Here is a 24,699-nt window from a genome sequence, read left to right as displayed (position 1 = left end):
AGTCAGCAAGGCCAGGACTCCAGCCCTCCAGGTCTTACCCTGGGGCTGTCCAGTGGGGAACCCAGCACCGGAAATACGAAGCAACCCCTTTTTGCCCTCTCCCCCATTTCCTCGTGCTACATGGAAAAAGCCGAATTTCAACCTCCGTGTAAGGATTCTATGACTTTGGGCTGGTCTTGCACTGTCACCCAGGGCCTGTCCTTGACTCACCATGATGGCTGCTGCAGTTCCGGTGGAAAAAACTCGAAGATGGCACAGAAGCCACGCGGCTAGCAGCTACTCCGGGCAGCTGCCGAGTGGCAGCCTGGCCATCAACGGGCAGGAATAGGGCTATAAAATGAGGAGGGGACAACCCACTTGGAGGTCAAGGAGCAATTGGCTCAGATCTGAGCCCACGAGCAGTGGAAAGAGCTCCATCTCTTCCCACCTGGGAACCCTGAGTAAGATTTATGCTCCTGCACATTATTTCTAAGCTTCTGTTCCTGCTGAATTATTTCTGCTCTAGGTCATCTCATAGTCTAGCACATAGTCCTTGACTGTATCATATTGTAACATAATGGTACAGAGGGCCGTTTCATGATGTGCCTCACCAAATGGCATTGGAGGGAGGTTTCTGTGAAACTGCAGTGGACTCTAGCAGAGTTTGGAAGCAGGAAGGGGATGTGAGATTACATGGTACAAAGACCTGTGAGTGTTTCAGCTGTGAGTTCTCCTCTCAGAAAGCACTTTGGCTGACCCTAATCACCACCCATTTCAGTAAGGCAGTTGGCCCAGTGGCTTTGCCTGACACACACAGGAAGGAAACTCATTAAAATTATTGGTTAGTTGGGGCTGGAGAGGTGGCACGGAGGTTAAGGGTCTGTACTGCTCTTGCAGAGGAACTGAGTTTGGTTCCCAGCACCCATGTCAGGGTGCCTAAAACTGCCTGCAACTCCAGGAGATCTGACACCCAGCCTCCAAGGGCATGCACAGTCATGTGCACATGCTGCCACTCAGACACATATGACAGAATTAAAAGTTTAAAGGAAATGAATGTAGAAACAAAATGGACTAAGTAGCTACACACAAAGTCTCAAAAGGGAGGGAAGAAGCAAAGTAGAAGTCTTTGTTTACAGGAATGGCACACAACACTGCATGTACCTGCTGACTGCATGGGTGTTTAGTCATTCAGTGCTCAGTTTCCTAAGCAAGACACCTGAATTTTGCAGTCAGTCTGGGCCAAGCTTGTCTAATTGACACAAAGCTTGCTAAGACACGATATAACTCTGAAAAGTGACCGAGTTGTTAGAAGCAAAAGGCGCTGCTAGCCTGTGCTAGGGGCCACTTGGATCCACTTATGTTACCTCCAAAGGTAATAGCTGTTATCATCATCATCATCAAAATATCACTATTGCAGTTGATATGATAGTATACTTAAGTGACCGCAAAACTTAAGCCAGAGAACTCCTAAGCCTGATAAGCAACTGCAGCAAAGTTGCAGGGTATAACATTAACTCAAACAAATCTGTAACCTTCCTCTATACAATAGATAAACAAGCTGAGAAAGAGATTAGGGAAATGACAGCTTTCATAATAGTCCCAAATAATGTAAAAATACCTCAATGTGACTTCATCAAGCAAGTGAAAGATCTGTGTGCCAAGAACTTCAAGTGTCTGAAGAAAGAAATTGAAGATCTCAGAAGATGGAAAGATCTCCCATGCTCATGTGTTGGCAGGATGAAGAGAGTAAAAATGGCCATTTTTCCAAAAGTGACATACAGATTCAATGCAATCCCCATCAAAATTCCAATCCAATTCTTCATAGGGTTAGACAGAACAATTTGCAAATTCATTTGGAATAACAAAAAACCCAGGGTAGCTAAAACTATCCTCAACAATAAAAGGACTTCCAGGGGAATCACCAACCCTGAACTCAAGCAGTATGACAGAGCCATAATGATAAAAACTGTATTGGTACAGAGACAGGAAGATAGACCAGTGGAATAGAATTGCAGACCCAGAAATGAACCCACAAACCTATGATCACTTGATTTTTTGACAAAGGAGCCAAAACCATCCAATGGGAAAAAAGATAGCATTTTCAGCAAATGGTGCTGGTTCCACTGGAGGTCAGCATATGGAGGAGTACAAATCATCCCCTTCTTATTGCCCTGGACAAAGCTTAAGTCCAGGTGGATCAAGGACCTCTACATCAAACCAGATACACTCAAACTAACAGAAGCAAAAGTGGGGAAGAATCTCAAACACATGGACACTGGAAAAAATTTCCTGAACAAAACACGGCTTATGCTCTAAGAACAAGAGTAGTGAAATGCGACCTCATAAAGCTACAAAGCTCCTGTAAGGCAAAGGACACTGTGCTTAGGACAAAACATCAAACAACAGATTGGAAAAAGGCCTTTAGGGATCCTACAAATGATAGAGGGCTAATATCCAAAATATACAAAGAACACATGAAGTTGGACTGTAGGGAGTCTAATAACCCTATTAAAAATTGGGGTTCACAGCTAAACAAAGAATTCACAGCTGACGAATATGGGATGGCTGAGAAGCACCAAAAGAAATGTTCAACACCTTTTGTTATAAGGGAAATGCCAAACAAAACAACCCTGAGATTCCACCTCACACCAGTCTGAATGACTAAGATCAAAAACTCAGGCGACAGAAGATGCTGGCAAGGATGTGCGAAAGAGGAACACTCCCTCACTGTTGGTGAGATTGCAGACTGGTACAACAATTCTGGATATCACTCTGAAGGTTCCTCAGAAAATAGACATTGCACTAGCTGAGGACCCAGCTATAACTCTCTTGCACATATACCCAAAAGATGCTCCAACATAGAACAGGGCACACGCTCCACTATGTTCATAGCAGCCTTATTTATAATCGTCAGAAAATGGAAAGATCCCAGATGCCCTTCAACAGAGGAATGGGAACAGAAGGTGTGGTACATCTACACAATGGAGTACTACAGAGATATCAACAACAAGGACTTCATGAAATTCATAGGCAAATAGAATGAACTAGAAAATATCATCCTGAGTGAGGTAACCCAATCACAGAAACACACACATGGTATGGACTCCTTGATAAGTGGATATTAGCCCAAATGCTCAAATTACCCAAGATGCACAGACAACATGAAACTCAAGAAGGATGACCAAAATGCTGATGCTTCACTCCTGCTTTGAAAGAGGAAGGAAAATACCCATAGAAGGGATAGGGAGGCAGAGTTTAGAACAGAGCTTGAAGGAATGGCCATTCAGAGTCTACCCCACATGTGGCCTATATATATATACAGCCTCCAAACTAGATAAGGGGGATGAAGCTAAGAAGTGCAGGCAGACAGGACCTGGATATAGATGTCTCCTGAGAGGTACAGCCAGATCATGTCAAATACAGTGGTGAATACAAGCAACAAATGATTCAAGTGGGAACTGGAGGACTTACAGAAAGATTGAAAGAGCTGAAGGGGCTTGCAACCTCATGAGAACAACCATGCCTGCCAAGCAGAGTTCCCAGTGACTAAACCACTACCCAATCACTATACAGGGACTGTGCCATGGCTCCATCTGCATGTGTATCAGAGGATGGCCTTCTTGGGCACAAATGGAATGAGCAGCCCTTGGTCCTCCCTAGGCTGGGAAAGTAGATGGATGTTGACAGGAATACCTTTGTAGAAGAGGGGGAGGGGGATGATATTCGGACTTATTTCTAGGAAACAAGGAAAGAATAACATTTGAATTCGAAATGAAAAATATCCAATTAAAATTCAACAACAACAAAATGGTGTTTAGAACTTCAAATAAAAAAAAGCCACAATCAGGAAACAGAGAATTGTATGCCTCTGGTTTTCTTCAAATATGCTCAGGGCCCGGGTCAATTCTGGGCCCAGGCTGGACCAAGCAGATTTCTGCCACTGACTGCTCCTCCTTTCCTGTTTTCAGAGGCATCATGCAGATGAATATTGGGCCAGAGATATGGGCAGAGCTGGGCAGAAGTGGCTTTCTGTCCTGTGGTCTCAGGATTATCTGCATTCCTGGGTGTTCAGCACTCTCCACCACGGTTTTGGGCGCAGGCTTCGTGATTGCTTTAAACTCTCTTATACCATGTTTATATTTCCTGGGAGATATTACAGAAAAATTAATGTTTATCCCATTAATTTGTTCAACACTCTCATCCACAGAGTATAATTTAGAGGTAACTATATATTTTATAGGAAGCATACACAGTGGGTAATGTATGCATGATGAAGTTGCAATTCACAGAGTTGGGAACACAGAGAACAGTGACTGTATAAATGCCTTTGAATCACAGTCTTACTGGGAAGTAATTTTGATGCCCAGTCCCCATGAAAATGCAGAGGTCCATCCCTCCCTGATAGCTGTGGGACTTCAGATGTTGACACTAATGATCAATAAAGAATGTTCTTAAGAGTGAAGAGTTTGAGATTACTCTTTTATTCACCAGAATACATTCAATTTACTTGATAGTAACCAGATGCAGGTAGTCAATATATGCAGTCTATATCCTTATCAAAACAGAAAAGCAAATGAACAAAACAACAACTCATAAATAACAAAACTTCAAATGAATAGAAGGAAAACCAAATAACCAAAATAATCAAAACTCAACCAAACTTTAAATAGAGGAATTGCGCTAAGCATTCTTTTGCTGCTCCTTTTGCAGAATAGACTTATATCCTGTGGCTTGCTTGGAGACATAGTAGACAAGCAGTTACTGATGGTAATAATCTTTTCAAGAGGAGTGGGAGTAGGTCTGTTTTGTTGGAGTGGGGGTATGAAGGAAAAAGCCATTCAACACTGAGTATAAATGATATTACAGACTTTATCTCAAAGTCTTTCCAATGTGTGAACTGATCTCCATGAAACCCTTCTGGATGACCCATCAGGACAAGTACAAATTTACATGTGCACAGTCTTTCTGGGATGACCAGGAGCTCTTGATTGATGTGCATCAGCAGTTCTCTGAGTCCCTCCAAAAGTACACACTTGCTGGAGAGAGGCAAGGTGAAAGTACGACCTATTCAATCAAAAGAAATTAAACTAAAGGTGGAAAATGCAGTCTACAATTGCTATGGACATTACAGATGAGATGCAATAGTGGTGTATTTGCTGTGCACACTTAGTTTTCCTCCTGTAGCTCTTCTCTCCAAGGGAGATCTTGTCCTGGTCTGTGTCATGTTCGAGATTCTGCTGGAGAATTTCAGGCCTAGCAGAGCAAGGGAAAAAAGGTTTAGTGAGTGGTTGTCAATTCAGCTCTCCCTCTTACATCAGCTCTATTCAGTTGGACAATCCAGCATGACCTGTCAGCTGAGGTCAGTCCCTGCATCCCCAAGTGTCATAGAGTACCTGGGCTTGGATTTATATCTCAGGTTTTAAAACTGCTAGAATATGAACTGTAGACTATGTACTGTACTGGAATTAAGAGAAAAATGAGCCTATTTTCCAACTGGTCCATGTATATGACATGGAATAATAACATTGTGGCTATGTCTGAATCTGAGTTCAAGAGAGGTATGAGCAACCTAGAATACCATGTGGATGCCTTCTGGAGAACATGCCCAGAATTGAGGTGAAAGTTCTGATTATGTTTGCAGTGAAGGAACCTGCCTAGGTTCCATTTTAACCGCTGTACCTGCAAATACACAGAAAAGCCATCTCACATCAAATCCATCGGAAGTGCATAGATCCTGTAATCACTGAGAATATGCTCCATGCAAATCTTCCCAGCGTGCACACGGAACATTATAGGTGATTGTGATGTAGAAACACACCAGCACCCCTGTAAGTCTATGGGTAGTGTAAGGCAATTTGTGAGAGGACAGAAGAGAAAATGTCCTCAGATCTTTCCGGAGAGATCACAGGAAGAAAGGAGTAGAAAATACCAAGAAATCCAGAGGATCATAAATATTGTTTCATGGCCAAAATTCACATGAACTGTACCAGAACAATACTCTGAGTAGCTCTTTAGCTGCCTGAGGCTGAATTCCAGGTGGGTGGTCATTCACCCAAAAAGGGTATTTATATAGGGAAAGGATATTCAAATGGCTTCTTCCAGCCTGTGTTCCTACTTGAACATTAATGCTTAATGTAAAGATTCCCCAGGATACTCTGGAGGCATAAAAACAAATGTTGAGTGGGATATGTATATAGTGACCGGAGCTTATAGACAGCTCAGTCAGTGATGTGTTGTTCTCCCATAAACCCACATAGATTCATGGTTCTTTCCCTATTACCACTCTTGCTTAGCAAGTTCCCAAGGCTGTGTAGAGCAGTCTAGTTCCCCAGCAATGGACCGTATGTTGGTGGTAGACTAGACTCTTGTTCTTGTACACTGTCAGATTTTCCCAATGTGTGCAGCTTCTTCTAATCGAAGCTCTCTTTACCATAGCCTGAGTGACTACATGCCCAAAGCTAGAATCATCGGAAATCTCCATAACCAGGATCCAAATCAACAAATTTTCTCTACGTAATGTGATTGTGCCACAGATATTTTGAGTAAGTAATTAAAAGCTTGCATGGATTATCTCACACTGAATAAGAATCCATAGAAGGGCTCCGCCCTATGGTACATTTTTACTCCTTGGCTGATGCATGTCTGGATAGATTCTCCTTCCAGGCTACTCTGGGACCACTACAACACTGATGCTCCCTAGTTGCAATGGCAAAACCTAGTCCTTGTTGTGGAATCACTGGGTTAACTAAAACTTCTGTTCCACTTTCTGAACATGGCTTCTCATAGGGCTACCTGTTCTAACACTCCCAGACCCATCTGAAGTTCATCATTTCTCCTAACCCCATTGAGGCTGAAATTAACTGAGAGAAAATGATGTTGATTAACAGCACTTGCAGAATGCTACACAGATAACATAGGGGAGTGATTTGGATTATCTGTGCACTTAAAGGGGATCCTGAAACTGTCCTGTTCTTTTTTTTTTTTTTTTTTTTTTTTTTTTTTGGTTTTTTTTTTCGGAGCTGGGGACCGAACCCAGGGCCTTGTGCTTCCTAGGTAAGCGCTCTACCACTGAGCTAAATCCCCAGCCCAAAACTGTCCTGTTCTTGCACCACAGGATAGGTATGTGACTTTTGCTGGATGACAATACAACTCCAAGGCAACTCAAATTCTCAATGAATAAAATCAAAGCCAAACTACCAGGGGAAGCTGTAGTTGCCAAGGTAGCTGGAAAGAAATGGTAGCAGGCGAGGCAGAACCCCACGAGCAATCTTGAGCTCTGGGACCACAGGTAAGACCAACTTTTCTGCTGCAAGTGACCTGCCTGGTGAAGTCCAGACACAGGCCCACAGGAACAGCTGAAGACCTATAGATAGGAAAAACTACATGCCCGAAAGCAGAACACTCTGTCCCCATAACTGGCTGAAAGAAAACAGGAAAACAGGTCTACAGCACTCCTGACACACAGTCTTATAGGACAATCTAGCCACTGTCAGAAATATCAGAACAAATTAACACTAGAGATAATCTGATGGCGAGAGGCAAGTGCAGGAACCCAAGCAACAGAAACCAAGACTACATGGCATCATCGGAGCCCAATTCTCCCACCAAAGCAAACACGGAATATCCAAACACACCAGAAAAGCAAGATCTAGTTTCAAAACCATATTTGATCATGATGCTGGAGGACTTCAAGAAAGACGTGAAGAACTCCCTTAGAGAAACACAGGAAAACATTAATAAACAAGTAGAAGCCTACAGAGAGGAATCACAAAAATCCCTGAAAGAATTCCAGGAAAACACAATCAAACAGTTGAAGGAATTAAAAATGGAAAAAGAAGCAATCAAGAAAGAACACATGGAAACACCCCTGGATATAGAAAACCAAAAGAGACAAGGAGCTGTGGATACGAGCTTCACCAACAGAATACAAGAGATGGAAGAGAGAATCTCAGGAGCAGAAGATTCCATAGAAATCATTGAGTCAACTGTCAAAGATAATGTAAAGCGGAAAAAGCTACTGGTCCAAAACATACGGGAAATCCAGGACTCAATGAGAAGATCAAACCTAAGGATAAAAGGTATAGAAAAGAGTGAAGACTGCCAGCTCAAAGGACCAGTAAATATCTTCAACAAAATCATAGAAGAAAACTTCCCTAACCTAAAAAAAGAGATACCCATAGGCATACAAGAAGCCTACAGAACTCCAAATAGATTGGACCAGAAAAGAAACACCTCCCGTCACATAATATTCAAAACACCAAATGCACAAAATAAAGAAAGAATATTAAAAGCAGTAAGGGAAAAAGGTCAAGTAACATATAAAGGCAGACCTATCAGAATCACACCAGACTTTTCGCCAGACACTATGAAAGCCAGAAGATCCTGGAGAGATGTCAGACAGACCCTAAGAGAACACAAATGCCAGCCCAGGTTACTGTATCCTGCAAAACTGTCAATTAACATAGATGGAGAAACTAAGATATTCCATGACAAAACCAAATTTACACAATATCTTTCTACAAATCCAGCACTACAAAGGATAATAAATGGTAAAGCCCAACATAAGGAGGCAAGCTGTACCCTAGAAGAAGCAAGAAACTAATCATCTTGGCAACAAAACAAAGAGAAGAAAAGCACGCAAACATAACCTCACATCCAAATATGAATATAACAGGAAGCAATAATCACTATTCCTTAATATCTCTCAACATCAATGGCCTCAACTCCCCAATAAAAAGACATAGATTAACAAACTGGATGCGCAATGAGGACCCTGCACTCTGCTGCCTACAGGAAACACACCTCAGAGACAAAGACACACACTACATCAGAGTGAAAGGCTGGAAAACAACTTTCCAAGCAAATGGTCAGAAGAAGCAAGCTGGAGTAGACATTCTAATATCAAATAAAATCAATTTTCAACTAAAAGTCATCAAAAAAGATAAGGAAGGACACTTCATATTCATCAAAGGAAAAATCCACCAAGATGAACTCTCAATCCTAAATATCTATGCCCCAAATACAAGGGCACCTACATATGTAAAAGAAACCTTACTAAAGCTCAAAACACACATTGCACCTCACACAATAATAGTGGGAGATTTCAACACCCCACTCTCATCAATGGACAGATCATGGAAACAGAAATTAAACAGAGATGTAGACAGACTAAGAGAAGTCATGAGCCAAATGGACTTAACAGATATTTATAGAACATTCTATCCTAAAGCAAAAGGATATACCTTCTTCTCAGCTCCTCATGGTATTTTCTTCAAAATAGACCATATAATTGGTCAAAAAAACGGGCCTCAACAGGTACAGAAAGATAGAAATAATCCCATGTGTGCTATCAGACCACCACGGCCTAAAACTGGTCTTCAATAACAATAAGGGAAGAACGCCCACATATACATGGAAATTGAACAATGCCCTACTCAATAATAACCTGGTCAAGGAAGAAATAAAGAAAGAAATTAAAGACTTTTTAGAATTTAATGAAAACGAAGGTACAACATACCCAAACTTATGGGACACAATGAAAGCTGTGCTAACAGGAAAACTCATAGCGCTGCCTGCAGAAAGAAACAGGAAAGAGCATATGTCAGTAGCTTGACAGCACACCTAAAAGCTCTAGAACAAAAAGAAGCAAATACACCCAGGAGGAATAGAAGGCAGGAAATAATCAAACTCAGAGCTGAAATCAACCAAGTAGAAACAAAAAGGACCATAGAAAGAATCAACAGAACAAAAGTTGGTTCTTTGAGAAAATCAACAAGATAGATAAACCCTTAGCCAGACTAACGAGAGGACACGGAGAGTGTGTCCAAATTAACAAAATCAGAAATGAAAAGGGAGACATAACTACAGATCCAGAGGAAATTCAAAAAATCTTCAGATCTTCCTGTAAAAGCCTATATTCAACAAAACTTGAAAATCTTCAGGAAATGGACAATTTCCTAGACAGATACCAGGTACCGAAGTTAAATCGCGAACAGATAAACCAGTTAAACAACCCCATAACTCCTAAGGAAATAGAAGCAGTCATTAAAGTTTTCCCAACCAAAAAGAGCCCAAGTCCAGACGGGTTTAGTGCAGAATTCTATCAGACCTTCATAGAAGACCTCATACCAATACTATCCAAACTATACCACAAAATTGAAACAGATGGAGTACTACCGAATTCCTTCTACGAAGCCACAATTACTCTTATACCTAAACCACACAAAGACCCAACAAAGAAAGAGAACTTCAGACCAATTTCCCTTATGAATATCGACGCAAAAATACTCAATAAAATTCTGGCAAACCGAATCCAAGAGCACACCAAAACAATCATCCACCATGATCAAGTAGGCTTCATCCCAGGCATGCAGGGATGGTTTAATATACGGAAAACCATCAACGTGATCCATTATATAAACAAACTGAAAGAACAAAACCACATGATCATTTCATTAGATGCTGAGAAAGCATTTGACAAAATTCAACACCCCTTCATGATAAAAGTCCTGGAAAGAATAGGAATTCAAGGCCCATACCTAAACATAGTAAAAGCCATATACAGCAAACCAGTTGCTAACATTAAACTAAATGGAGAGAAACTTGAAGCAATCCCACTAAAATCAGGGACTAGACAAGGCTGCCCACTCTCTCCCTACTTATTCAATATAGTTCTTGAAGTTCTAGCCAGAGCAATCACACAACAAAAGGAGGTCAAGGGGATACAGATCGGAAATGAGGAAGTCAAAATATGACTATTTGATATGATAGTATATTTAAGCGATCCCAAAAGTTCCACCAGAGAACTACTAAAGCTGATAAACAACTTCAGCAAAGTGGCTGGGTATAAAATTAACTCAAATAAATCAGTAGCGTTCCTGTACACAAAAGAGAAACAAGCCGAGAAAGAAATTAGGGAAACGACACCCTTCATAATAGACCCAAATAATATAAAGTACCTCGGTGTGACTTTAACCAAGCAAGTAAAAGATTTGTACAATAAGAACTTCAAGACTCTGAAGAAAGAAATTGAAGAAGACGTCAGAAGATGGAAAGATCTCCCATGCTCATGGATTGGCAGGATTAATATAGTAAAAATGGCCATTTTACCAAAAGCAATCTACAAATTCAATGCAATCCCCATCAAAATACCAATCCAATTCTTCAAAGAGATAGAACAATTTGTAAATTCATCTGGAATAACAAAAAACCCAGGATAGTTAAAATTATCCTCAACAATAAAAGGACTTCAGGGGGAATCACTATCCCTGAACTCAAGCAGTATTACAGAGCAATAGTGATAAAAACTGCATGGTATTAGTACAGAGACAGACAGATAGACCAATGGAACAGAATTGAAGACCCAGAAATGAACCCACACACCTATGGGCACTTGATTTTTGACAAAGGAGCCAAAACCATCCAATGGAAAAAAGAGCATTTTCAGCAAATGCTGCTGGCTCAACTGGAGGTCAACATGTAGAAGAATGCAAATCGATCCATGCTTATCACCCTGTACAAAGCTTAAGTCCAAGTGGATCAAGGACCTCCACATCAAACCAGATACACTCAAGCTATTAGAAGAAAAACTAGGGCAGCATCTCGAACACATGGGCACTGGAAAAAATTTCCTGAAGAAAACACCAATGGCTTATGCTCTAAGATCAAGAATCGACAAATGGGATCTCATAAAACCGCAAAGCTTCTGTAAGGCAAAGGACACTGTGGTTAGGACAAAACGGCAACCAACAGATTGGGAAAAGATCTTTACCAATCCTACAACAGATAGAGGCCTTATATCCAAAATATACAAAGAACTCAAGAAGTTAGACAGCAGGGAGACAAATAACCCTATTAAAAATGGGGTTCAGAGCTAAACAAACAATTCACAGCTGAGGAATGCCGAATGGCTGAGAAACACCTAAAGAAATGTTCAACATCTTTAGTCATAAGGGAAATGCAAATCAAAACAACCCTGAGATTTCACCTCACACCAGTCAGAATGGCTAAGATCAAAAACTCAGGTGACAGCAAATGCTGGTGAGGATGTGGAGAAAGAGGAACACTCCTCCACTGTTGGTGGGATTGCAGACTGGTACAACCATTCTGGAAATCAGTCTGGAGGTTCCTCAGAAAATTGGACATTGAACTGCCTGAGGATCCAGCTATACCACTCTTGGGCATATACCCAAAAGCTGCCCCAACATATAAAAAAGACACGTGCTCCACTATGTTCATGGCAGCCTTATTTATAATAGCCAGAAGCTGGAAAGAACCCAGATGCCCTTCAACAGAGGAATGGATACAGAAAATGTGGTACATCTACACAATGGAATATTACTCAGCTATCAAAAACAATGACTTTATGAAATTCGTAGGCAAATGGTTGGAACTGGAAAATATCATCCTGAGTGAGGTAACCCAATCACAGAAAAACACACATGGTATGCACTCATTGATAAGTGGCTGTTAGCCCAAATGCTTGAATTACCCTAGATTCCTAGAACAAATGAAACTCAAGACGGATGATCAAAATGTGAATGCTTCACTCCTTCTTTAAATGAGGAAAAAGAATACCCTTGGCAGGGAATAGAGAGGCAAAGATGAAAACAGACACTGAAGGAACACCCATTCAGAGCCTGCCCCACATGTGGCCCATACATATATAGCCATCCAATTAGATAAGATGGATAAAGCAAAGAAGTGCAGGCCGACAGGAGCCGGATGTAGATCGCTCCTGAGAGACACAGCCAGAATACAGCACACACAGAGGCGAATGCCAGCAGCAAACCACTGAACTGAGAATAGGACCCCCGTTGAAGGAATCAGAGAAAGAACTGGAAGAGCTTGAAGGGCCTCGAGACCCCATATGAACAACAATGCCAAGCAACCAGAGCTTCCAGGGACTAAGCCACTACCTAAAGAATATACATTGACTGACCCTGGACTCTGACCTCATAGTAGCAGTGAATAACCTAGTAAGAGCACCAGTGGAAGGGGAAGCCCTGGGTACTGCTAAGACTGAACCCCCAGTGAAATAGATTGTTGGGGGGAGGGCGGCAATGGCGGGAGGATGGGGAGGGGAACACCCATAAATAAGGGGAGGGGGGAGGGTGATGTTTGCCCGGAAACCAGGAAAGGGAATAACACTCGAAATGTATATAAGAAATACACAAGTTAATAAAAAAAAAAAAGAAAGAAAAAAAAAAAGAAATGGTAGCAGGCAATGTGGAAAGCAACCTTGGAGAAGACACTGTGAGGGACACAACCTTCCAGTGGGCTTTCACAATTCACAAAGAACGGAGAAGCAACATAAACTCGGATTTTATAGAGAAGCCTTGCCCTTACCTCCCTGTACTCCTTTCCTTTGATGTGCTCCAAAGGATTTCAATGGAGATCAGTAGTTTTGCTGCTAATCACTTGAAAATCTACATTACAGGTGTTTTTGTGTCCTCTTTTTGGGGGTTGGATTTCTAAAGGACTTTATTGTCCTTCTTTTACACCATTACAAAAAGGGACCTGCAAGCTCCAGGCCTGTACCATTTGTTACCCCTGTGAAACACGACTCACTTGAACATATTTCCCACTCCTCCCCCAGACTTCACAAGATAATTCTGTTATGAATTTTTTGAAAACAGAGTAAATTAATAACTTAAGTGTCCTTTTGCTGTACAGAGCTGGATGGAGATTCCTAATGAATGGGCAGCTGTCTTTCATTTTTCAAGGATGTAAAGTGAACTCTTAGAGTACTTTTCTCATGAAACTTGGAAATAGAGGGAAACACAGGTTCACTACTGCAAACACACACGTAAACACACACACAAACACAGACACACAGATACACACTCACATGCACAAATGAAAACTTTGCTCTTATGCAGCACATTTCCTGTTGAGTGAGGAATTAGTGGGAACAATGCTGTGTACAAGTCTCTTAGACTCAAGCAGGCTGTGCTGCCCTGGCCTGTACTCATTTCCACTTCAGGAAACATTTCTATGCAGATACTTGATGGTCCTACAAGTAAGTTACATGTTCTGCACAGATAGCCTAAACAACACAACATCAAATTCCCAAGAGAGAGATTTCTAGGAAAAGACTCCATCGAGCTCTATGCTGACTCATCATAGACCCCTCACTAAAACTACCCTGTTTCCTTCATAGAAGACCTTGGAAGCATCAGAGGAGACAGTGACTCATGGTCATTTACCAGGAACTTTTCATCACATTAGAGTGCATGTGATATTAAAACAACCTCAATGTCAGTCAGAAAAAGGCTAAATAAATAACATACAGTGACTTTTCTGAAATGCAGCACTGTGTACAATATTGAGAGGGAATCTATCCTGAAAGAATGCCGTGCCCATGATATAGTCAGCAAAGCAATGTCAGCAGAGGGATGCACTCTAGGATTCCATACAAGATCATGGTGAAGCCAATAAGACAAACCAGATTCTTCCCGGGGGATGCCTCTATTCAGGTAAAGTGAAGAATCTAATCCTTATTTTGAAAATAAGTGAATGGTTTAAGAATGTATTGAGACAAATATGAGACGGGGCTCCACCTGGAACTGGACCAGTGGTGCAAAGACTGCTGGCCAACACAAAACAGGAAACTTCATGTTTGTTGAGAGACCTAGACATAAAGGTCTAAGTTGGATAATGACTGGACAAAATTGCTTGTCATTAACTGGCCTCCCCGCATGTTCCCTAAGATGCAGGTCAGCACAGCAATACTCCTTTCTTGGTAAGAATTGGGGGTACATACGTATAACTTTGTTCTTGAAGTCTCAAATCTCTCATGCCAACCCTCAGACTTTGAGAAACCTTTTCCACATCCTTGCTCTTCTAACCAGCTTCAGACTGTAAGGCCCAGATGAGAACTCTCCAGGAGGACTCAAATAAGACAGGACTGACATGCTGTTCCTCAGGCTCTGTCAGTTACCCAAGATTTATGAAGCATGAAGACACCATCTTCATATACAGGGAAATGAGTGAGTAACAACAAAAGCCACCACAAATGACAATGAGAACCATTTCTTTGCCTTTTCCACCAGGCTCTCCTCCTTGAAAACTACTTACTTCCTGGAGTCTCAATTGATCCCTATAAAGAAAACAAGCTCCAGGCTTTTGCTTCATCCCTCAAAGCCCTGTTCTAGTCTAAAGAGGGGCTTGCACATAGCACCCTCCACACATAATGGCATGTAGTGCTGTGATGTATGATCAACCTATCTCCCTTAATAAACTGCAGATTTTCAAAGAGCAGGAGCACTTGCTTTCCAAACATGCAGTTTCTTGAAAAAGGGGCTCTCTCCACGGAAAGCCTTGTAAACCATCACATAAATGAACACTTGGATGAGACCTAGGTCAGTACATGGATCAGTCAATAGACAGTTATATTGGTTTGTCTATGGTTATGGTAAGACATGAGGACATCCTGACCCTGAGGCCTAACCCTACCTGCTGTTGCTTGGCACTGGGGACACAGATGTTCATTCCGGTCTCTTCACAGAGCCTCTTTGCCTCCACATAGGATGCTGGCAGTTCAGTCTGCTCCACCAGCAGTTCTCTCTTCTCATTCAGCAAAATCTGTATATTGTTCTTCAATTGAGCTTGTTCACGCAGGAGCTGGGAGTGCCTGATGCTGAACCACAAACAAACAATGGTAAATCCCAGCCAGCTTCTATTTGCCTGTCACTCCTGCAAGTCCAATCATCCCTTCAAGGGCCCTCATCCCCAGAAATCCCCAGACTAGAGCCACACTATACAAGTTAGCACCAATTAGAGGAGGTCAAATCCAGAATCCACATTCAACATGAATCAAAGTACTTCTGAAAATCCTGACACTAAGACGGTTTATATAATCCAGGTAGAAAAAATGGTCCATATGGGTGCTTATATGTCCATGATATGCTAAAACCATCTTCACATAGTGGGGAAATCCCCTCTGAGGGTTAGTTGAAGACCCAATAGCTATACAATCTTTCCATGTGTTTCTCATGGATCACAGATCTTTAAATCTCCTGTCAAGAGTCCTACAGGTTCAGAGTTGATTGATATTCCCATCATGATACAAAACTTTCTATCTAGAGCATCCTTAATGGGGAAAATAACAATTGGAGGGTCTTCTATACCCTTCGAATATAGGACAGCTGAGTTCAAGAGCTACAAATCTAAGACCCTTGCCAGGAGGCAGGCTTCTTGTTAAGAGTCAGACATTACAGAACCAGAGCCCTGACTTTGGTTCAAAGTCATACAGGAAAGAAGCATTTCCTGCCTAGTGCTGGGTTCTCATCTCTGTCAGCGACTCACTGGTAGGAACTGTTCACTTGTATGAGCTCCTTGTACCTCTCCATGGCATCACTTATTGAGTTGGTCATCATTTGCATAGCCATCATTCTCCTCTCATGTTCGGATTGAAATATTGGCAATTCGACATCCAGCCTGTTTTGGAACATGGCCCAAGGAAGAAATAAGCATCTGAACTCATGATTTCAGAATTAGGTGAATTGTAAATAAAAAACCCAATAAAAAATTCAAATTTAAGAAATGAGGGGGAAGAATGTGGCAAACACAAAGAAGAGAGCAAAAACACAAGAGTGAGACTCCAACAACATTTCTTTCAATGAAACATTTCTATGCACATCAGTAAAGAGTCATTTTGAAATAAGGACTCTTTCAAAGGCTGTGGAGATAGGTTCTGCAAAGACCCTCTGTACTGGAGTGGCTTGGGTCCAACAGATAGTTGTGATGACATTTCTTTTCTTTTGAAAACAGGGATTCTCAAACCTTGTTTCCTACTGTTCCATGAATTCCCAGAGGGCATAACTACTTTGACAGGGAAGAGGATTTGTAACCCCTCCTTCCCTCAGGAGAGTCCTATCTACCACCTAAGTAAATAGAAGATGCAAAGTGCTCTTCAAAGTTGATCCCTGTGGGCTTCCACACCATCATGACCTGCAAACTGTCAATCACACAAATCCTCAGATCCCATCAAACTCCCCAGACTCCCTGACCGTGAGCATAAAACCCACAAATACTTTCACATACATACATACCAACCCATACACAAACACAAGTAGAATCCCAACTACATGCATGGAGGTTCCATAGAATCAGTGTATAATGAACAAAATCAGAGAAAAAGAATGATGTCGTGCAGGCATTTCATTCCCTCACTTAGAGGCAGCAAGTATGACCAGGTCCTTCTAGCTGTTAACAGAACCAACGCTAATCCAAGGAGCTCAGGGTCAAGTACAAAAGAGGTTGACCCTAAACACACAGCACCTAGCTTCTGTCACAAGCAAATGCCTGCCAAGGCTCTTTAAAATCCAGGATGGGAGGTGAAACTCTCTGGTGCTATGAGGAAATCTTGGGTTAGCAGAGAGAGAGCACAAGACAGTGAACAGGTTACTGGGCATAATGACTACCTGAGGTCCCAATCATCATAAATATAAAAGTCCAGGATTTGATAAAGTTCATCCCTCTCGAATTTACACTTCTGGATTTCAAGTTTGAGTTCCTCCAGTTCCTTTCGACACTTCTCTTGCTCACTGATGACATTTTGGGATGATGTCTTCCTACCAAATCCTGATAGATAAATAGGTAGATAGATAAACCCATGTGAATTTGCATATTTGAGGCCCCATGGGCAGAAAACAACATTCTGAATCCCAAAAGGAGGTTGAGGAAGGGGAAATGGTAGAGACTGGGTGAATCCCGGAAAGAGCAGAAAAGCTTTCTTGAACTGGATTCTCCCTCTTCCCAAGCTCTAATGCCATACATGTGCCACACTCACTATTACAGGAGCCCTGGCACAGAAAGTTATAACCTGACTGAGACATAAACATCTGGGACATTGTTATCTCATATCAGCTGTGGTGCACATAATCCTGGAGTTCATAATGCTTAGCAGCATCAAGCTCTAATCATGTGTGTTCCAGCCCAAAGTGTCTGAGAACTCAATTCATTTTTCGGGTGCATCCTTCCTTGTTCTCGCCATCAGAGACTTATATAACCTACAGTAATCTAGAGGATGAAGTGCTTCAACTCCCAACCATGGATGGTCACATTGTTAATCTCACAGTGCCTCCTCCTGCCATTCATTGACACTCACAATTAAAAAGCTTCCAGAAAAGAAACTGAAGGCTTACCACTTTCTGGCTTTCTCTCAAATTAATGATTAGGAACTCCTGACTCTTGGTTTGCCTTTGAGAAATCCCAAGGCTCCTGCTTGTAAGGCCTATTCTTAGAAGGCACATCTCAAACCTACCTCCTTGAGGATGTTCCCCAACTCTGCCCAGGACTCACCAAGCCTTCCCCGGAATGATTTCCTCCTTCCTGTTTTACTAGAGAGGAGGTCATCTTCCTTCTGCCTTGGTGTGGTCTCTCCTTGATCTCCACTTTCCTTGCGAAATAGCCTGAGCAGCTGGCGAAACATGCCTGCTTGTGAACCCAAAGGGAACTGAAGGAATATCCCAAAGGCAGTTGGTGTCACCACAACACTGGTGACATCACAGAAGCTTCTAGGGATCTCTTAGATACAATAGATTGTCCAGTGAAGGGCTTACTGATGATGTCACTGGGAAGTTCTATGGTCTACCTGCTAACTAGCTTTCCCCAAATGGATCATTTTCTGTGGGGGTCCTTTCCTCCAGTCTCTCATATGTCACTGGGAATACTGTTTGGCAACCTCTATTCCAAAGCTAGATGTTTCTCTCTGCTTCATTAGAGGTCATCAATGCTTTTGCTGGGGAGAGTTGCTTACAACCCTGAATTAGAGAACAGAGTTTTCTTAGCACCCAAATCTCTAGGGACTAAGAAGGAGGGAATTTTTTCAGTCAGGCTCACTGCCTAGCCTCTCCTCTTCAGCTGAGTTCACTGGTCTATGGGGCCCTAGCACATTGCTTAACCATCTGCTCATGACTGCCTGACCACACTGACCACCTGACTGCACTGACTTCTTAAAGTCGTTCTCTAGAAAGAGCACAAGAAACCAAAGAGAAACACCACAGCAAACTTTTCCCATGGGCTTTGCTTAACCTTAAGTGCTTTCATTATTTCTTTAAAAGAGTGAAATATAATTTCAGATATTCATATGGCCAAGACACCTGTGCAGTAGTCATTGCTTTATCGAATGTGGTGCTAAGTCAAAAGACTCCTTTATTCTATCACAATGTTATCTGTATGCTGTACGATGTATCTTTAGAAAACACAACACTAAATTCCTAAAATCTAGACGTTTTAAGACATCAGCTCATGGAGAAACATAACTGCTTACCTATCTAGACTGGTCTTTTTTGCTATACTGCAGGTACAATCAATTTTCCACACTACTTCCATGATTTTCAAGAAGGTTTAAGACAAAATAAGTTGAACATAATGGCCAGAAAGGGGGTTCTGTCAAGTTGTCTTGTGTGGGACAAGATACCAAGCTATGACTGGTAAGCCTAAAACCACCTGTTCCCAAAACTAACAGAACTTACAGAAAATACACACTTTCTTATCATTCCTCTGCCCCGATGGTCAGTGATTTATTGAACACCTACTACGATCCTAGCACTGTGCATCTAAGGGTGTGATGGTGAATAAACAACTTAATAAAAGCGTCATTAAGGAATAAAGAAAAATGAAACATAACTTTGAAACTCAGAATTCAATATAAGCAACAACACCATTTCTCAACTGGTGATTTCTGAAAACATCATTTTTTCCATGGGCTTCTACAGTAATGACACTCAGTCTCGATTTTGTAAGTCACAAATAGGCAAGTCACACTTCATTCTTGACTCCCACAACTGTCAAAGGGACAACACCATCGCTGTCCATTGTGCTTCCCTATCAATCCTGCTATGGATGGTAATGAATTCCAGTCATTTAAATGTGAAAACAGGCCACCAAAAATCCTTGAGGGAAAAGGTTGTTAAAATTACACAAGCCGGTATATTCTCTAAAACTTTCACATAGCATTTTACTGATATCACAAGGCAAATTCACCAAAAATATTTAACCAATAAAACCAGAAATATTGAATAGCTCTGCAAATAGGATCAATAATCATATATACTTGAAAACAACTATCATGGAAACAATCTTCATACTATTAGAAAAGATACATCACAAAAAGCTACAGAAGAAGCAAAAAAGACACTACATTTCTTGGTTTAAAAGTTAGGTGATACACTTGATCTTTAAAGACAGGCAATGTACTTGATCTTTAAGCCCTTCAACTGTGCCCTGTCCACATAGAAGCTGAAGCCGTGGATGACAAGGCCAGATGCAGTTTCACAATGGCCTCTTACACAGCATCACAGTGGTCTATTTCACTAGATGGATCCAGGGTGATAACAGAGAAACTTTCACAGTTCCTGAGCACTTCTGAGTTCAAATACCACCAGTGCCCACTCTGTGCTGTTGGCACATTCTGACCTTCTCCTAAGGGTTGTCAGCCACAAAAGGGACGGGTTAGCCCCAGACAGCATTCACTGCCCAATCCTAAAAACCCCCTCGATTCTGAAAAAGCCACATTCCATCCTTGCTCCATATTTGAGGAAGCCAAATGGTTGATCTGGCTCAAGGCTCTACTTTTCTTAGCTCATCAACTTTCTTTTTCCGCTTCTTGTCACAAGATGAATTTTTTTTATGCTGCAACTATACTGCAATATTTGAAGGAAACCACCATAAACTCTGGGTGTCACCTCTTGAAATTTAAAATTCACAAAAGGAATCCTAGCTTTCTAAACAGAACCATGGAAAATAAACAAAAACAAGCAAAACCATTCCAAAGGAACTTGCTGATCTGGAGGCCTGCTCATAGCAGGTAGGAAAGAATGAAATTATGCGGAACTGTAATCTCTCAGAGATTTGGAGGCTAAAAAAAGGAAATTTCTGTTTATGTTCCCTTTCTCCGAGTATTTGAAGGAGGGGTATTTTACATCCTCCAAGTACCATCCCTTGCAAGGGGCAACCAATTACAAAGTAGATCAGAAGAAATCTATTAATATATATTCACTGCCTAAGGTTTTAAGAAAATATTTTCCCACGATCCCTGTCCTTTAACATACAATATAAACATTACAGGGAGTGTGCCACCAGGCTAAGCTGCCTCTGAAAAGCCTGTCCTACCTTGGCAGGTACAAGGCCATTTAATTCCAAGTCAATCTGGAGAGAGGTGACACCCCCAAGGTGCTCTGGGGATGTCAGAGCACAGCTCTCATGCACACCCCAGATCACCTCTCCATTCTTTCCCAATGGCATGGGCTTTGCAATCCCTGCTTCAGCTCTCCAAACATCCCTGAACCCTCCCTTCCCCTACCCAGTGGGCTCACTTTGCAAAGCCTCCTTCCACCACTGCTTCCGCAGGGCAGGGAGAGCGAGCCCAAGGAGGGGCGCGGGACTCCTACCTACCTTGATGATGCTGCTCTGGCGGTGCAGCCCGCCTGGCTCACTGTCCTAGGGACCAGACCCGGAGGCCGGGCTAGGGGTCCGCGCGAGCTCCACGCCTCGAGGTCCCCTGGAGGGCTGGCCAGGGCTTCTTCCCTGGACACTGGGAGGCTGCAATCTCCTTTGAAAATCCCGCCGCTGTCATAGCGCGGCTGCTCTTGACCCAGGTGACCGCCGCCCCCCCCCCCCGCCGCCGTTACCGCCCCCTTTCCTGGCTGCTTCTTCTCCTTTTTCTTTTCTTTTTTTCTTTGTCTTTTTGATCGCGACGTGGCGCCTACAAAGATCTCGCCTCCAAGAAGGAGGACGTCGCACAGGCAGAATCACCCCTGGGGCCTGCCGGGATGGGGAGAGGAGAGAGAGGAGTCAGCTTGGGCGGCGGCGCCGCGGCTGCCCGCACCTGCGGAAGGAAAACTCGCCCAGGCACAGGCGCCCCTGCGGGTGCCAAAAATAGCGCGCGGGCCACGTCCGGTCAGGCGCCGCGCTCACCGACGACCTCCGCGTCCCCTCAGACACGGCTCCCGCGCGTTCGAGCGGCGGGGTGGGAGGGACACGGACGCCCACTCCGCAGCGCAGGCAACACAGGGAGGCTCAGCACTGGGAGCCGCACCGCGCGGAGCTCCGGGCTCCGCCCAGGCTCCTCAGTCCCCCCTCAGGGCTCAGCGGAGGCCCAGGGCGGCTTCTAACGCCCCCAGGCCCACCTTGACCTACCTGGGGCCATCGCCTCATGCGCTTTGCGCTGCCCCCTACAGGCCGCGGGACCGGTCCAGGCTCGCGGCGCTGGCTTTGCGATTGTGGTAGCCACTCTCATTGGCTGGCTCAGCAGGGCACAAGCCACAACCTGCTGTCCTCACCTGAAGGCATCCTGAGGGGGCTGAGAGCCCACATCCTGCAGCTGGGCCGCAGGGCATGGGGCCATGGTCTTGGCTCTGCACCTTGTTGCCAGCCCCTCACTCAGAACCCCGTCCCTTTCCATCCTGCTCTCACTGAGCTTCCTCAGGGGAGCAAACCCATTACACATACAGAAATCAATTCCTTATGTGCCCTGGACTGCTAAACCCAACGTGCACGACTGGTTGCCAGGATCTGGGGTAGGGATGGCATGACTGGCAGGACTGAGAGACAGAAGACCTCCCCAGAGTTTATTTGGTGCCTCCCCATTGTCCCACGGAGGTTTATAATTGTAGACTCTCTCAACTGTGTCTTTCCTAAACCTGCCACCAGAAATGCTCGCTTGTCCAACCCCTAGTGGGTACCGTCCAAATCAGGACCATCTTTTGGGACAGGGTCAAAAATCAGTGATCAATGTGTCCCTCCCATATGAAAGACTTTCCTTAAACCTCCATTCCTGGAGCCTAGGAAGAGTGCATGACCACTGCGTACCCTGGCAGAGCCATTGGCAGAGTGGCAGGACTCTTGTGCACTGTGTCATACCAGAGGCTCCACCCACCTCCCTGTACCAGGCACTCTGAGGCCCATCTCCTGCCTGGTTCTAGCTCCAGTTTTTCTCTCACTGTATTCCCTGTTATGGAAAAGACACTTTCCCTGGGCCCAGGAGTACCTGAGAGTCCCTTAGGACAAAACTTAGAGACCTTACCCTCATTAGCATGATATGGTACCAAACTGCCAAGAAGTCTCAAAGGAAATGAGCTTTCCATTCATAAACATGCCCACACTTTCCTCAGATGCAATATCAAAATCCCTCTCTGTTATTCTTGGGGTGTTTTAATTCTTCTGATCCCCTGGCAAGCTTTTGTAGAACAACTGGGCAAGTCAAATAGGACCTACACATTAACAAATGTTTCTTATGCATAAACAACATTTTAATTCTTTTTTCCCGCCCCACACTTCATATTAACTCCGTTCATAGTTTAGCCTCAAAATACTTTTGTCTTCAGATAGTTTCGAAGGAACTGTCAAATCAGCTTTTCATTTGATTTATTAGATGTACTGTCATAAGTGTGTTTGAGTTTGTGAGAGGACAGAATGCAGGGGTCTTCCTGTAGGAGTTCTCTAGTAGTGATGTTTTCACTAATCACCTAGAGGATCCTGCCCCTCCTGTAGTAGACTCTAATCCTCTGCATTTACATGTCAATAGAAGAAACCTGATGTAGCCAACAAAGATTCTTCAACCCTTTCCCTGAGAGCTCTGAACTGAGTAAGGGCATCCTGAGGGTCATACAACCAGAATGGGTTGTTGTTTTAGTTGTTTGTTTGGTTGTTGTTTATGGACCTACCGTCTACTTCACAAATGCCCTCCAAAATGAACACTTGTCTATTTCATTCTAAATTCCCAACAGATCGTATCAGGGAGATTTCGTTGAAATAAACTTGGCATTTAAATCAATATGTTCCCCAAAGCATCTTGGCAGATCTGTAACTAATGATGCCAGACACCCAAGGACTGTGCCAGGTTCTGATTGATCCCTCACCTAAGTACTAGTCTCCCACAAACTCCTGCGCACACGTGTGTTAGAAGGATACTTGCTCCACAAGCAGCCCACCGTTAGGTACCTTGATGTGGTGACAGGAAGAGGAATGTTCCTGTAACATGCAATTCTTGGCTCCCAACCTGTTTTTTAAGCTCAATTAAGAGGTTTTCTTCGTTACAAACAATACAATAAGCAAGTATTTCTCCTCCTTCCTGCATGTGCCTCTTCAGTTACTAAGGGATTCCTTTCCATCACTCCTGTTCTGTGAGCAATGGTGTTCAAGAAATTGTAAATAGTATGCCAAAATCCTTGCTGAAGTGTTTTCATGGCATTGTAAATTTCATAGACGTTAGAGTTATTTTCATATCCACTTATCAATCCATATTGAGCTATAAAACCATTTTAGTCTCCTACTACAGAGTCAACTTGCTGGGACACACAGGGGCTCACAGAGATTGAACCAACAACCAAAGAGCATGCAGGGGGCTAGACCTAGGCCTCCTACACATTGTAGCAGATGTGCTACTTGGTCTTCATGTGGGTCCCCGAACAATTGGAGTGGAGATCCTTGCCAACTCTGTTGCCTGCGGTTGGATCTTCTTCCCCTAACTGGACGGCCTGGTTGTGCCTCGGTGGGAGAGGATGCACTTAGGTCTGCTATGACTGGATGTTCCAGGGTGGGGCAGTACCCAAGTGGGGCTTCCCATTCTGTAAGAAGAAGGGAGGAGGAGGAGGTAGTGGGGGAAGGGTTTGTAAGGGTGGAACTGGGAGGAGAGGGGGGATGAGGATGGGGGTGATTGGGATATAAGTGAAAAAAGAAACAAGGAAGAAAACCAGGAATCCCTACAAAATA

The 24,699-nt window shown here is 43.2% G+C and overlaps 1 protein-coding gene across 4 annotated transcripts; it reads right to left on the bottom strand.

Annotated features, from left to right (window-relative positions):
- Positions 1 to 4,444: 4,444 nt before the first annotated feature.
- Positions 4,445 to 22,166, bottom strand: LOC148003280 (disks large homolog 5-like). Of its 4 annotated transcripts, none has more exons than XM_087568259.1 (5): positions 22,126 to 22,166; positions 21,382 to 21,750; positions 16,288 to 16,419; positions 15,436 to 15,619; positions 4,445 to 5,232 (listed from the first exon to the last, which is right to left on the bottom strand). In XM_087568259.1, the coding sequence occupies exons 3-5, from the start codon at positions 16,371 to 16,373 to the stop codon at positions 5,227 to 5,229; spliced, it is 276 nt and encodes a 91-aa protein (XP_087424385.1). In that variant the 5' UTR covers positions 16,374 to 16,419; positions 21,382 to 21,750; positions 22,126 to 22,166; the 3' UTR covers positions 4,445 to 5,226. The 4 variants fall into 4 exon arrangements, with proteins under 4 accessions (XP_087424385.1, XP_087424384.1, XP_087424382.1 ...); XM_087568258.1 differs by lacking the exon at positions 22,126 to 22,166 and adding an exon at positions 17,406 to 17,565 and having other exon boundaries at positions 21,382 to 21,580; XM_087568256.1 differs by lacking the exons at positions 21,382 to 21,750; positions 22,126 to 22,166 and adding exons at positions 17,406 to 17,565; positions 18,286 to 18,495.
- Positions 22,167 to 24,699: the final 2,533 nt, after the last annotated feature.

Source organism: Rattus norvegicus, chromosome 9 (genome assembly GCF_021556685.1).
Source record: "Rattus norvegicus strain SHRSP/BbbUtx chromosome 9, alternate assembly SHRSP_T2T, whole genome shotgun sequence".
Taxonomy (NCBI): Eukaryota; Metazoa; Chordata; class Mammalia; order Rodentia; family Muridae; genus Rattus; species Rattus norvegicus.
This window is presented reverse-complemented; position numbering and strand designations above follow the sequence as displayed.